This window comes from Centropristis striata, chromosome 3, assembly GCF_030273125.1.
Source record: "Centropristis striata isolate RG_2023a ecotype Rhode Island chromosome 3, C.striata_1.0, whole genome shotgun sequence".
NCBI lineage: Eukaryota > Metazoa > Chordata > Actinopteri > Perciformes > Serranidae > Centropristis > Centropristis striata.
The window spans coordinates 21188492-21203520 of NC_081519.1; the positions used below are offsets into that span (position 1 = coordinate 21188492).

The 15029-nt window shown below is 37.5% G+C and overlaps 1 protein-coding gene across 1 annotated transcript in view; it reads left to right on the top strand.

Annotated features, from left to right (window-relative positions):
* Window positions 1-14672, top strand: part of LOC131967100 (contactin-3) — a 132827-nt gene extending 118155 nt beyond the window's left edge. Inside the window, exons 21-24 of the mRNA XM_059328619.1 lie at window positions 6795-6975; window positions 8778-8890; window positions 9754-9922; window positions 11363-14672. Of these exons, the coding sequence (XP_059184602.1) occupies window positions 6795-6975; window positions 8778-8890; window positions 9754-9922; window positions 11363-11451 (552 nt within the window). The 3' untranslated portion in view covers window positions 11452-14672. The remainder of the gene's footprint in view (window positions 1-6794; window positions 6976-8777; window positions 8891-9753; window positions 9923-11362) is intronic.
* Window positions 14673-15029: the final 357 nt, after the last annotated feature.

Here is a 15029-nt window from a genome sequence, read left to right on the forward strand (position 1 = left end):
TTGTACTGTATTCAATTAATAATGCCTACATTTGTTTTTAATATTATCTTTGGTACATGAAATGGCATAGTAATTTATTTATAAAGTCATCTATTTTTTATTTTGGCAGCTTCCTTCCTCCATAATTTATCAGACTGTATATACCACAATCACATTATATAGCACATACTGTTAAAAGAAATGAGGGGCTATAGGATGGCCAAACGGTGACCTGTTGTTCCTGTAGGTTACTCCATGGGATGTAAAGTGAGAGAACTTCCTCTGGCAGGCTATCAATGATACATGAAACCAAAGTGTTTAAGTTTATTAGGCTGAATTAACAGCTTGATTGGAATAGATCCAGTAGCTCGTTTAAAAATGCAGAACTGTCTTTGTACAATTTGTTCCAAGTAACATGGTGGCTTTTTGTCTGGCACTTGAGAAAAGTAAGCCTGCTTTTACTAAGTCCTAGGAAATAACTGGAATACAAAGATTTATTTCTGTAGTCCTGGGCAAGAACTCCAGAAATAACCTCCTTCTGTAGTTGCCCCTGAACGTCCCAGAAGAGAATGCCCACAGAGGAGGCCATAGGGAGTCCATCACTCCAGCCAAGAAGGGAGGGAGAGTGAAACTGGAGAGCATAGCCCATTCATAATGTCCTATCCATACACTCTGCCAGAACACTGTGCTCTGGATTTTATCAGAGGCTTTTAGTGTTGGGAATCAAGAAGTGATTTAGAACCAGTTGCAAATGATTTGTTTCTGAAGAACTACTGATTCCTCTGATATTTAACGCAGTACCTGTGAAGAATGCTCTACATGCTCTCTGAGAATGTTTTCATCTGGGACCTGAGCAATGGGACATTGTGTTTTCTTGCGTGGGTGGATTTTATCAAACAGATGTTTTTTCCTCAAACAAAGGCTATTGTTTATCATAAATTAGACTATCACAATAACACCTGCATGCATTTATTCATAAAGGATCGATAGAGGAACAAATAAAGAGTCAGGTTGATAAGTAGCAACAACACTGCAGTCTGAACTGATAACATCCTCTCTGCAGCCAGCTGTGGAGCAGAGAGTCTGGAGAGCTCTCATATGCCTCTGCCTATCTGTCCCAGCAGGGTAGTTCAGCCCCACAGGACTCTTCATGCATTGTGACAAACGGACACCACTTCTGCAGTAGTAGCAGTGCCTTTGAGTTCAGAGAAGATTTCAGAGAAGTGTCCTCTAACATGTCTGTATATTTGTCATCTAACAAGATGACAAATACACGTTCAAGACAGCCCTGACTTTGTTGCTGAAGACACTTCGATGAGGAGTGGTGTGTAGTGTTGTGATTCAGTGTATTCATGAACGGGTTTGTATGATTTCTTAAGAAAACTTTTTGCAAAGTGGTACGTATGATAAACAAAATAAATGCTGTTGCTTTAAATATCTCTCAAGTCAGTCACTGTTTTAAATGTGACAATGTGATGTGCCAATGAAGCCTCATGAACCATTATATGGATGTATGTGTGACATGTTGCCTTTTAAAATTTATTTGGCAATGATGTATGTAACTATCACAGATACGGACAATCTTACACTACATATAATTTTGCTCATCCAACCTGAACCTTAAGAACAATTTTCCTTATTTTCTGAGCCCCATAGATGGCGCTCCTGGTTTAAGCAATGGTGATTTAGAGTGTTGTCAGCCCATTGTTGAACAGAAAGCACCATATAGTGGGGGGGTAAAATGGTTCATGAGGCTTCATTGGCCCATCACTACTGTGGGTGATGTTTTAAGGTTAGGCAACAAAACCACTTGTTTAAGTCTAGGAAAAATAAGTACTGGAGACTGTTATGTTGGTGACTTACATGAGTAAAGAAGTTTCCCACCGAACAGGAAAGGGGCAAGAACACAACATAAATTAAAACATTTTTGTGGAATACATGAGCTACAAAATTCAGTGCATATCGTAGGGATACTTTGAAACATTTATGAGAACAGCCAGGGTGTTTAGCTGCAGATTTGAGGTGCCTAACAGTCACAATTAACCAAACTGCACTATCGTGAATATCTTTTTCTCAGAGATGCCGCTTCTACTAAGTGGCATAGTCCTCATATACCACTGTGATTGGAACAGCTGCTGTGAAAGGTATGAAACAAGTAATGCGAAATTCACTCATTAGAACACCCTTCAATTTATCCCTCGCTTCACCTTTTAATTCATAGCGCCGCTTCGCCTATATGAACAAAAATAGCAGGAGCCCTTGAATACCCTTTCACTGAATGATCAAGACCTACATACAGCTCCAAGTGTTAACTGACTGAGAATGTATAAAATACTTCAGTAATCTCCACCTCTAAACACTTTTGAGGCTATCTGAGCCACCATCAAAACTATACACCACTATAAAATTATTACCCTGAACCAAGGGTACTAATGTCCTGCCCTGCTGCCTGATCTAGGTCCATCAGATCCATCAGGCACAGTAGACCACTCACAACAGCTACATTATTATTTTCATTACAACAGCTTGTAAAGCTACAACCCTGATTCCAAAGAAGTCGGGACGCTGTGTAAAGTGTCAATAAAAGCTGAATTAATCAAATTCAGAAATTTGGAGTTTATATTTACAACCCCAAATATTCTCAGGACCTCTCAAACCCCACCTGCCTGGGTAGATTTACGGGTAGGGGAAGGGTTAGGATCAGACAGAAAAAAATTTAGTCAAAACTTATAACAGAAGAAGTATAAGGCCAAATGCACGAATAAGACTTCATATGAGAGTTAACTGCTTCTAGTTTTTGCAGTTGTTCTAGTTTAGCATGTGGCTAAGCAAAACCGAAACTACATCGGTTAAAATAAACAAGGTCTTACCTTTGTCTACCACTACCTCTACCTGTTGGTGGGCAGGTTGGTTTACAGAGGTTGTCTTTGTACAGTTTCCAATTAAAAATACTGTATGTCAAGATTAGCAAATTATCACATTCTGTTTCTTGATTTCTGTCTTTTTGTAGACAGTGTCCTGACTTTTTTTGTAATCTGGCTTGTAGATCTTGACTCAGGATCTGCAGGACAGGTCCACCATGGAGAGATACTGTACCATAGTTTCACTATAGTGTGAAACTGTTAGTTACAAACAACTCTAGTTGAGAATGCCTGGGGGGTTTTAGGTACCTTGGGGTAGGGGTGTGCCATATCGTATCGTTCATGATTATACCGATATATTTTTTTATGAGTAAAAAAAAAAAGCATATCATGATATTGTCAACAAATTCTACTTCTTGAAGTAGTGGCATAAGGGTTTCCCACTAATTACCTAGACTGTGGCGGCCAGCTGTAGTCTCATGTGCTGCACTAAAGTCACATTTCTATCTGAAAGTATATTTACACTATTCATAATATAAAGTTATTTTGCGTTGTGTCTCTGCTCAGTCAGTCAAAACCATGACCCCCACCTCTTCGTCCTCCTCCGAGACATGCACGCACATTCACACACTTACACGCTCACTGAATTCACCTGTGTGTATCAGTCCTGTCCCCACATCATCTCTCCCTACGCGCGCCGGACTAAATACTATCAACCTGTCCGGGGCTGTCAGAGGTCCAAACGGTCCGAACACACTGTTGCATTATGCCGTTCATAAGCGGCAAGCTAATATTAACTAACAATTAAAGTTGTGTTAATCAAATAAGCTACTATTACTTCCTGTCGCTAAACACATGCAGCTTTCAAAATAAGAGCAGTGTGTTAACAGAGTCAACCACAGAATTCACAAAAAGACTGTCAAAATAAGATGGCTTAAATAAAACATACAAGAACCTTTATTCTCCTTTAAAATATTTCACTAAAATATGCAATAAGATCAGTGTACATGATGGAATAGTGGCATAAGAATGTGTGAGAGGCACCAAATTTGGGCTTTTATGAAAAAACAAATCCCCCCCTCGCCAGCTATTTTTCCACACTGGCTGGCTACTCCATATCCTAGTGGAAAGCCCTGTTGACTGTGAAAATAGTTATGTGAGGTGTTTGCTCACATTTAGCTCTCAAAGTGGGCGTAATTGATTTTTTTATTATTTGCTAATACTCAAGATGTTGTTGAGATTTGCACTTAAAATTTAACTACTTTTATTAATCCCACATATTATTGCGCCCAGGGAGCTGTGTGGGGGGATTATGTGCCTTGCTCTAGGGCAATTCAGTCCTTGGCCTGGTAATTCCTAGGATTTGAACCAGCGACCCTCCAGTTACAAGCCCGATTTCCAGCCTCTAGGCCAAGGACTGCGCACTTTACACTACAGTTTAGATTCATGACTGATTTTTATTTTGTTGAATGTTTTTTATTCATTTATACAGACTAAAAAGCCATATTTTCTATATATTTTTCAGTATTTTGTAATATCGTCATGAATATCGTTATTGCAAAAATTCCCTGTAATATCGTGGTAATCTTTTAGGGCCATATCGCCCACCCCTACCTTGGGGTACAGGGTTCTTGACTTGGAAGCAGAGGAATGTGCAAGCTCATGTTTTATTCGCTCTGGAAGATGCATCTGGTACCTTCTCCTTTGACAGATGTCCAGCAAATGAGATCTAACAGACAATCACAACTGTTAACGAATGTGAGGTGTTTTTGAGATGATGGCTGTCAAAAGAAGTGCCAGTTAAGCATTTCAAAGTTAACAAGATTAATGTAGCTGATGGGGAACTTCAGTATTGAGTCTGTTCATCGAAAATGCACGCAATGCACATGCCCCTTTGCTACTGTACTGTACTATAGGCTAAGTAACCCTTTCTCTTCTAAACCTTTCTCCACCAGGTTTAATACAAAAACCAAAGCTATCATAACAATATTTAAATTTCTGTGCTTCCCACACACATTGGTATTGTTCAAACCCTGGTGGTTTGATGCACTTCTTGCCACTGTCTCCGTAAGACTTTAAGATGCAGCAAGACAGCTTAAATCTTCTTAGATCCCTCTCTTTCATCCCTCTTTGAGATTTGTGGCAGAGGTGCTGGTAAAAACTTCTTCTGCTCAGGTATTTGAGGTATTTTCCCAAGTGTTGGTAAAACTGCTATAATTAAACTGCAGCTGTAAAAATACAAACAAAAAAAACACCCTAGATGCATCTGTTATCAGCAACTCCAGGCCCTGTCGCTAATCTGCCTTTCCCAAGCAAGATCCCTAAAAACCTGTGTGCAGCCAATTGAATAAGTACCTCCTCTCAAACCATCTGTTTGACATTTTGCTGTCTGGTTTTCCTGTCTCGTGTTAGGGTCATAAATGATCTCCCTATGAATACTGATTTTGACAAGCTCCTTATCCGTGTACTCCTTACTCCCAGGGCTGCTTTTGGTATTGCTGATTGTCAGATACAGTATCACTTGGTAGTTTTAAAAATGTGGGGTGGATTGCCTCAGGACTTACAGTAGCTGAGCTGATAGTAAGGAACCCTGTTTTCTTTTCCCTTTCCTTTTAAGTTGGGTCCTATAGAATCACTATTTCAGCATATTAAAGGCTTAAACTACTGCCCACTTCATATCACATTCCTTGAGCCAGTTTGTGACAACCGGTACACTAGAATACTCTACTCGACCACACTCTTCTTTATAAGAACATTGTGAGTCTCTCAGTTGGAAATTGACAAAATAAATAGGTTTGTCTCAGTCTCGGTCTGACAATGACTTACCCTCTGGGGTCAAGGGCCAGTATTTCTGGGGTTCTGGTGAAGTCAGCGATTATTGGGACGGATATCCACACCAAGATTTCTTTTACAGTCTTATTAGCAACTTGGGAACCAAGCAAAGAGTTGGAGTTGAGAGAAAACCTCTACAACTGCATTGGTTCTCCACATACAAATTTAGAAAAATTGAAAAAAATGCAATGTCAGCACAACAGCTACAATATAGGTCTGACTACAAACAGCCTGCAGAGCACTTACAATACCATAATCTTGTCCCTTTGCCTATAGATTCTGGATTTGTATGCAGATATCTGTTTTTGACTTGAGTCATGCATTCAGACCAAATTAATCCAAATAAGTAATCTTGTTCATTAAAGCGGGCATGCAGATGAAAAAGTTGAAAAGGACTCAACTTTTGAAAAATCACAAGATCTACAGCCTATCTATATATATCCATATGAGCATTTCTCGGCTAAAGGTTCATTAGAGCATTCTAAAAATAGCGCACACGTCAATATACATGTACAGTTTGCGATTGTAAAAAGGCTGCAGTTTGGTTTGATTTAGGCTACAAAACCACTGACCTAGGTTTAGGGCAAAACACTTCCTGGTTAGGCGTTATAAAATAAAGTTTAAAAAGTAAATACATTTACATAAATGCTGGATGTGTAGTAGTAGTAGTAGTAGTAGTAGTAGTAGTAGTTATGAGGGTGACGAGACTACTAAGTTATGTAAAAACATGAGTCACAAACCATGAGCCACTGACTAAGATGAAAAACTTAAGTTACGTTAAAAAAAATGTTTACTTTTGTTTTCACATAGGACATGAACCCTCCTCCATAAACGACTTGTCATAATCATGAAAAACACTCACATGGAAAACAATAACTGTGAAATATGGAGTCTACATATGCTACACTAGAGGGTTAAATTGAACAACATGACGTCAGAGAATGGGCCGTTTTAGTAACACTACCTCACCACATACTACATCACAGCATCTCATTTTAAAGTGGCCACAGTTGTCACTGCTTAACAGATTTCTACAGCTTTATCTTTAAGGGATGTTCATGGGAAAGGTAAACGTGGAGATATGGCTACAGGTCTGTGTTAACCCTCATATCTTTGGTCCAGGTTCTCTTTTGGGAAGAAGGATCTGAGCAGAGTGAAGCAGAGACAGTGAGGGTTATCGACACCACAGCGCTGCTCTCCGGCTTGAAGGGCAGCACCGTCTATCTAATCTCAGTGAGAGCCCAAAACAGCGCTGGACTTGGACCCTGCAGCCCTGCTTTTAACATCACCACCAAGAAACCACGTGAGTCCACACACAACGCATTACAATGTGCTTTTTGACATTTGGAAGAGTTACTGGTCATTGGAGTGATTACTCCTGCCTGTACTGGCCATGAAGCCAGGCCCTCTGAGCTCATGTCCTAATATTTCTGGGATGTTAGGGGGTTTAATGATATAAAAGGAATTTATATCCTCCAGTTACACATGTATTACAGTGTTTAAAAGGCTTGCTCTGATACTGGGAGTGCAAGGCTAATTCTCATATATTTCAAACTAAAAATATTTGGATAAAAACAAAACTTCATTTAAGTGAAATAATATGTGAAGATACATTTACATAAAATTATTTTAAATCGTTATGTGAGTGAATGTGGAATTTTGTATTTGTATATTTAAATAAGACCTGTGATAGTCTGTCCAGGGTGATCCAGCCCAATGTCAGCTGTCATTGCTCCAGCCTCCTGTGTCCTGGATAAACGGTTAAGGATTATTTTTTTGTCTGAAAGAATTTGGACTCATGATTTTAGCATTAACTAAAAGTCAAAATAAGTGCATATCTTCCACTGTTCAGTTTTTAGCACTCCTGGTTATTTAAAATGACAAATGATTCCACTGGTTTCAGCAGTTTTTTTACTATTCAACTGAGAGGTCTATATTAGATGTCTAGATTATTACACTTTTTAACTGCTGTTACTGCTTACATATAAACCAACACCTATTAACACAGTTATTAAAATTGCCCACATTTCAGCTATCTCTACTATCTTATATTCAACTGAAATTACATTCGGAAACTTGATCAGGATAGTTTTATCGCACTTCCACTGTTACTTGGACTACTTTCAGTGGGTTAAACTGAAAATTCACACGGTTTCAGAAATTAAACTTCAACTGCTTTCAGCTATGACACTTCAAATGACACCTCAATTTATTTCAATGATTATGCTTCAACTTACACTTCATACTATTTCAGAACTTTAACTGACACTGGTCCAACTTACTATAAACTATGGCTCCCATTAGACAGTTTAACCTTTTTTTAACCTCTTGTTGGTAACTTGAATCAAAAGTATATGTTCAGTTGAAGTTTCTTTACTGCTACATATCTTACCTGAGATTAGCATTAGGTCATAGACTTGTATCTACATCAGACATGTTCTCCCTGTTGATAAAATAGCCTGTGTAGAAAATCCAGCCTTAGCATGACAACTGCAAAACATAACTAAATATTTACTGAGGAAGAAAGACCACTGATATTCTTTTCATTTGGTAGCAATCCTGCAGTAAATTGCTGTACCACTGTTTTCTGATATGAGTTCCAACAGTCTTTCCCACCTCACATTCACACACTGCCGCTTTCTCTGATTTCTTTGCATTCCTTCTTTTTTAGCAAACTGTAGGTTACATGTGACTTCACACTGACTATTTACAGTGAAAAGTGTTAAACCGCTGCATGCGTTCACAGTGTAAATGAGTCACGACAACAGAAATCGTCTCTTTATTAGGAACAAGGTAGAGTATTTTGTGATCAGAAGACTCTAACCTGAAATCTTCTCTGAAATGGTCTGCAAATACTTTTTCCAGAAATCAACAAATAAATAGTTTGCTCTAACATATTTTTATCTTTTATATTATTGATAGTTTTATTCTTGATCCTTGCTTTGTCCAGTATGTCCCAGGATGTTGAAGAGAAATGCATTCTGCTTCAACACCATAACATTACAACAAGACTGACTGCAGAGTTAGTTTAGAGAATTATATTGGTCACACTGGTTTATGCATTCATTTCTGAACCTCATGTCCATATAATTACATATCTTGCAGCTCCAAGTCAGCCTCCAGGGAATATTGAGTGGAACCTGACCAACTCAAAGATCTTTCTGAATTGGGAACATGTCAAGGCGATGGAAAATGAGTCTGAGGTGACAGGATACAAGGTGAGTTTGTGAGAGTAATAGCAGAAAATCCACAACTGGAGAAACAAATAGAGCCTCGGCAGCTGTCATCGCAATAAATGGCTTTCTCATCGCAGTGGAAAGATAGACCTCAGCACTACAGTGTTACATTATGGATTGGCCCTGTCTGGCCTTTCAAAATTAAAAGATCTGTTCCAGGTGATAAAATGAAAGGCGTCATGCTACAGAAGGAATTTAGCTTATTCCAGCCACGACAACAATGAATCATATTTGATCCACTTTGCATACATCGGAAAAAAAAAACGCACTGTTTTTGATAATGCTTTCCCAAATATATAGAGGCTACATATGTAATTTATTCTCCAGAGATATGCAGCCCTGCTCATTTTATAATAATCTTTTGTGAAGCTCTGTTGTAAGGGAGTGTGGAGTGCCTATAAACAGTTTCATAATTTGTCAAAGGCATTACAGTAAATTCAAAAGTACTCATTTCTTCCATATTTTTTTTGTTAAAAAAAAAAATCAGTTTCGCTCTCTGCGCCACGTGTTTCTTTTGAGGGATGCAAGAAAACATTATGCTGCATTTTGATGAATATGAAATTACATAATTAAATGTATAAAAAGGATGTCTGAGGTCGTGTTTTGAAAATATCTTCCTCCACTGTGAGTCACTGAGCCCAACCAGCACCTCACAAGGCATTTTGAATTTATTGCCTCCTGTAGAGAAGAGGGGCTGTATAACCACTATTTGGCTGCACACACGTTGCAGATGCTGCTTCTGGGAAATTGATTTGTTTTTGGTGAACAAAGTCATAAAGTTTTCATTTCTGACTGTAACAACTAAGGAATTAAATGTTCACCCCAGGATCCACACTCTCTTCCAGGTTGTGTATCGTCAGAACTGGCACGGCAGGACCACTGTACTGGAAACCAATAAGACCAGTGTGGAGCTGCTAATCCCCTCTGGGGAGGACTACCTCATTGAGATCAAAGCTCTGACTGAAGGGGGCGATGGCACCAGCAGTGGCCCCATCCGCATACCAAAGATGTCCAGTAAGTTCCAAATACTGTGCAGCATGCAAATGATTGGAGTTGGAATTAAGCAGAGAAGCAGTGGGATGGGTGCACTCTGTGTAACTAATCCCCTGTGTGACTGATACTGTTTATCAGCTTTACTGTAGCTTGAACAAGGCCTTCAGAATACACATATGAATTGCAATAAGACTGCTCCATATGGCTAGGAAAAAGAGACACAAAATATACAGTCATCGCTGTCCAGAGGTTGTTTTGACTCTTTGTCTGTCAGTGTGTTGGCAGAATATCTCAAAATATAAATTTACACATTTCAGTGACCTTTGGCGAAAGTTCTTCCACGGGCCCAGGTAGAATCGTGGTTCGGATAGTGTGACAATGTTGCTGTTTTTCATCACTAAAAACACACATTTCAGAGTACAGCAGTATACTATTGTGGTAAAGCATACATATTTAGTGATTACATTTAGCTACCTGTTTAAATGTATGTAGGAGTAGAGTGAATTTTCACACCCTCTTTTCTAAAAAGAGTTTTAAAACCGTGTGCTTGAGAAGGTTTGGCTTTACTGATATTGTTTCTGTAAAACTGAAGCATACAATACAAACAAATATATCAATTTTCTGCATACACTGCATACTATAAACAAACACAATGATAACGTAAACACTTACAGCTACAAAATGCCAATTTACTTATGACTTACTTGTGATAAACTAAACAATCACTTTTTAACTGTCCATGAATTCTAACTTTGTTCAAAAGTAGGCTAACATTGCAAGTAAGGTTTGAAACATAAATTGCACAATTATTAGCTCAGTACAGGCTTCTAACAACGTGTGTAAAATTTTAACATATGACCAGTATCATATATTTATCAGAAAAGGAACAAATATTTTGCATATGTACTTAAAGACAAATCAACTCCAAGGCTTAAACGTAAAGACAATGCTGGTTTGCATGCACACTCTTTGTTCAACTGAAAAACGCATGACACTTGAAAGTGAAACTTTTTCTGAAACTCAACACTAGCAAACTGAGTAGGTGGTAACAACTGGATGGATCACTGAACATGGATCAGCACAATATACAGTATGAACTCTTTGTTATAACAACAAGATCTCCAACCTAAATAGCAGAATAGGTCATTTGTCAAACACACCCATAACAAGCCATATGAGCATTTGTCAAAATGACCCATATGAGCAGTTCACAGAACAGATTATACATACACGTACGGTTAGTGGTGGTAAAAGACAAAGGCTGCAGTTTCGTTGAATTTAGGCCACAAAACCACTGACCTAGGTTTAGGACAAAAAAACTTTCTAGTAAGGTGTTAAAGACAGTTTAAAAATAAAACAATTTTTACCTAAATGCTGGAAGTGAAGTTGTTACAAGGACGACGTGACCAAGAGAAGTGACATAGTTTTAAATGGCTAATATGTTTTTTCTCTTCTTTCTAGGTCTTAACTCAAAAGGATGTGTGTTTCCAGTTCCAATGAAGATTTGGTGTTTTATGATGTTTTTTGTATTTGTCATGATCATTTTGTAGCTTCTATTGCCTCTATATTGCGCTCTGAACATTACAATAAATATAGTTTATGATTATCTTCTATATGTAAGATTTATGGAATAAGAAGCTAACTAGAGTTTCTTAACCACTGGTTTGCAAACCAAAACTGGATGATGGTGAGCGTTCTGACAGATTGTCAGATGCCCACAAATCTGTGGCTGGACTGTTACTCAAAGGCAACAGCACAGTTACAAAACATTTTCATCTGCCTATTTTCAGGACCACTGCAATCCTCCAGGATGTATGAGTTTGATAAACATGGGAAGATGAATTTCTTATCTGTCATTTTAAGCTGTCCCAGTTTCCCCATTTCACTGCCTGTTTCCACCTATTTTGCCTCAAATTCCAAGATATTTCTTGGCTTGCTGTGACCTCTATGAATGTTACAGACCAAAAGGTTTCATTTACATACTGAACATATGCAATTTGAAAACTAAGACTTCAGTTTATATTTATATTTAATCATCATTTAGACTTTTGTATTTTTTTTTATGATTGACTTTTTATTGACTTTTTTTTTAACAACAAATATAACAAGCACCAGTATATTGTGGGAAATATATCAATATTATACATGGTCAGGGCTCTACAAATAGTAAGACCAAGACTTGTTAAATGTTAATAATTTATACAAAAAGTTCAGTTATTACCTTTTATTTAGCCATTTTCCCCCCACAGCTAAACAACCCACACCTCTAGCTCCATAGTTAATGCACAGATAAAAGAGTGGTCTCATCCAACTCCTATTAATAAAAACGAACAAGCATATTTCCAAAATATTAGATACCTACAGGTTGCAAAAGTACCCAGGTGAAATAATGCACTCACCCAATGGTGCATGTTGGAAAGAAGAGCCTTTGGCTAGCCAACCATCAACAATGGTTGATCATTTAGTTTCATTCGAAATACGTACCTGATAGTGGCTGTACACCCATGAACCTCATAATTACTATTTTTATAAATGTTTTTGGGTATGTGTGTTCTTAAATGTGCAGTGCTTAACACTCCGTATCTGACAACAACACAATTTGTTTCAAAGTTAACTCTGAGCTCTAAGAAGCATTAGCTTAGCTCCTGAGCCTAACCCCAAAACAAAACAGCAGTGTTTTCCTCAAAATAGTACTCTATTGATTCATAACTCCTCTTACTAACAATGTTAAGGTCAGAATGGGCAGAATTTGTTTTTTCAACAAAATTTAAAAAAAAAAGGTTTAAATCAATCCCGTAGAACCAGACAGTTCAGTGATAGATTTGTTGTTTTATGCTAGTATGGGCTAATATAGCCTCAAGCTGCTAGCCTCAAGTAGAGATGAGGAAGAAGCTACAGAGGTCTGGTAATGCACCCAGACTTTTTTCATTTTCAAACTTATAGTCTTCAGCCCAAACCAATGCTGACTCAACTGACACCACTTAAGGCAGTTTATCAGACTTCTAAACAAGTTGTTCCAAGGGAGGAATATACTTCCTGTCTCCTTAGTGGGCCTGGTTGCCTCTCCACTTTCTCTTTTGAAAATGTTGTGATTGCAAGCATAATGTATTATAATTTCTTCTGCTGACATTAGATATTTATACAGCTAAAGCTAAAAATGAGTTAGCTATGGTGTTCCTGGAAGTTTTGACAGAGTTTTGCTAATGCTATCTGTGTTTCGAGAGAGTACGTTGCTGAGACAGAGACAAGTCTCAAACAAAGAATCGTTTATAAACCATCCTCACTTTTTTCAGTGAGCTGTCTCACAGTCTTACCATAAAAACATAACTCTCATTTGCTGTCACTTAAGGAGCAGTGAGAGTGGAAAAGTGACGACTCAGCAGTCCGCTAAACTGTTGCTCTGACTACCAATGTTAGCTACTCTGTTTCAACAATGAAAAACACATGCACGCAGGCCTAAATTTAACTGTGGTGTTGACCCTTAAACACACTGATGTAAAAAAAAAAAAAAAAAAAAAAAAAGTAATCAGGTCATACAGTTTATTAAAACGAAGCTTATTGTGCTCCATATTAGTTAACAATGCTCTCCATGCTGGAATTTTTGGGGTTAGCTGTTCAGATTCTTCAGGTAATTATCTGTGAGACCCCTGCCTCTACAGTCAACATCCCGTGTTTCATTTTGCATGAAACAACTTAGGTCACATGTGTAACCTGATGTCACCAAGTCCATCTAATCAGAATATTCATCAACACAAATGCCAGCCTCATCCACAGAGTTGGGACAGTGAATGTTTTTCTATGTTGATTTGATGCCAGGAAGTTTTGCTTTTAAACATGTATGAAGAAACCACCTAAATGGGTTCTATATTGGAAACAGATTTGGACCCAGATAAGATAAATTCTTCATGTGTTTAACAAAGCTGTTTTGCCTTATCAAGTATAAAACTGTTCTCTTTTGTTGCCACTTCTGAAGAACTGTTTTGTGCATGTAGTGAGTTTTCATAAAATGCTACCACAACTAAGTGCTTACATAAAGAATACTGGAAAGTGGAAGAACAAACAACATTTGTCCTTGAACAAATTCCATCTAACAGGACATTTATGAACAACCACCTTCATATATATTCTTATTTAACTGACTTTAACAGGCCATCACATCACAACACTGAATGATTTGTGGATCATTTCCATTCAGCAATGACTGACATGATGATGAACATATTCTGCATTAGGACGCTTCGCTGATGCAATATAGTTATAGATGAATATTTGTTTCCAGTGATTTGTCCCCTTCATAAAATACTGATTGATTAAAGGTATACGAGAGAAGATGTTTTTAATGTTGTGATGAAATGTAATGTACTATTGTAATACTTTAGATTTCAGATTTTTTTTTGCTGTGTGATTTTACTTTATTGCCTTTTTCATATTTTGAACATGTACTCAGAGTCATTTTTCATCATCAGCATGATATTTTTTGGCCACACTTTCCAATTTATTTTGAATATAGTATGCTGATCATGACTACGGAAGAGGTTGCGGGCCACTTGAGTAGAGACAGGGAAAATCAGAAGTCAGATTTTTTTTTCCCAAAGTCAGACTTACTTACTTTTTTTTTCTTACTAAAATTCTGACTTTATTCTAAGAATTCAGACATTATTTTCTTTATCTTTATTCTTTATCCCAGAATTCTCCTTTTTTCTCAGAATTCAGACAACATTTTTCAGACAAAAGTTTAAATTCAAAATTCTTAGAAAAAAAGTCAGAATTAAAAGTGGCCCTAATCAAATACATTTTTCATGTGGTTGCAATCATTTTTATTCACATGACAAATGCTTACCAAACTTTATTTAAATTTATTTTGAAGAGGAGATGCAGGTATTGAACACTTGAGTGTCGAATACTTTTTCCCTCTTTTTTACATGGTCTCCCATAAAGTTGGAATAATTTTGTTTTTGACACAATCCTCTGTTAGTTGTGGTTGCATTTCCATTGTGATATGTTTGGAAGACATTGATGACGATATACACTATATCTATCAAGAATAAATCACATTGTCACAATCATTTCATGAACAGAGAAAAAAAAGATTTTCTTCCAACTTCATGGGTGACTGTGTACTTATGTA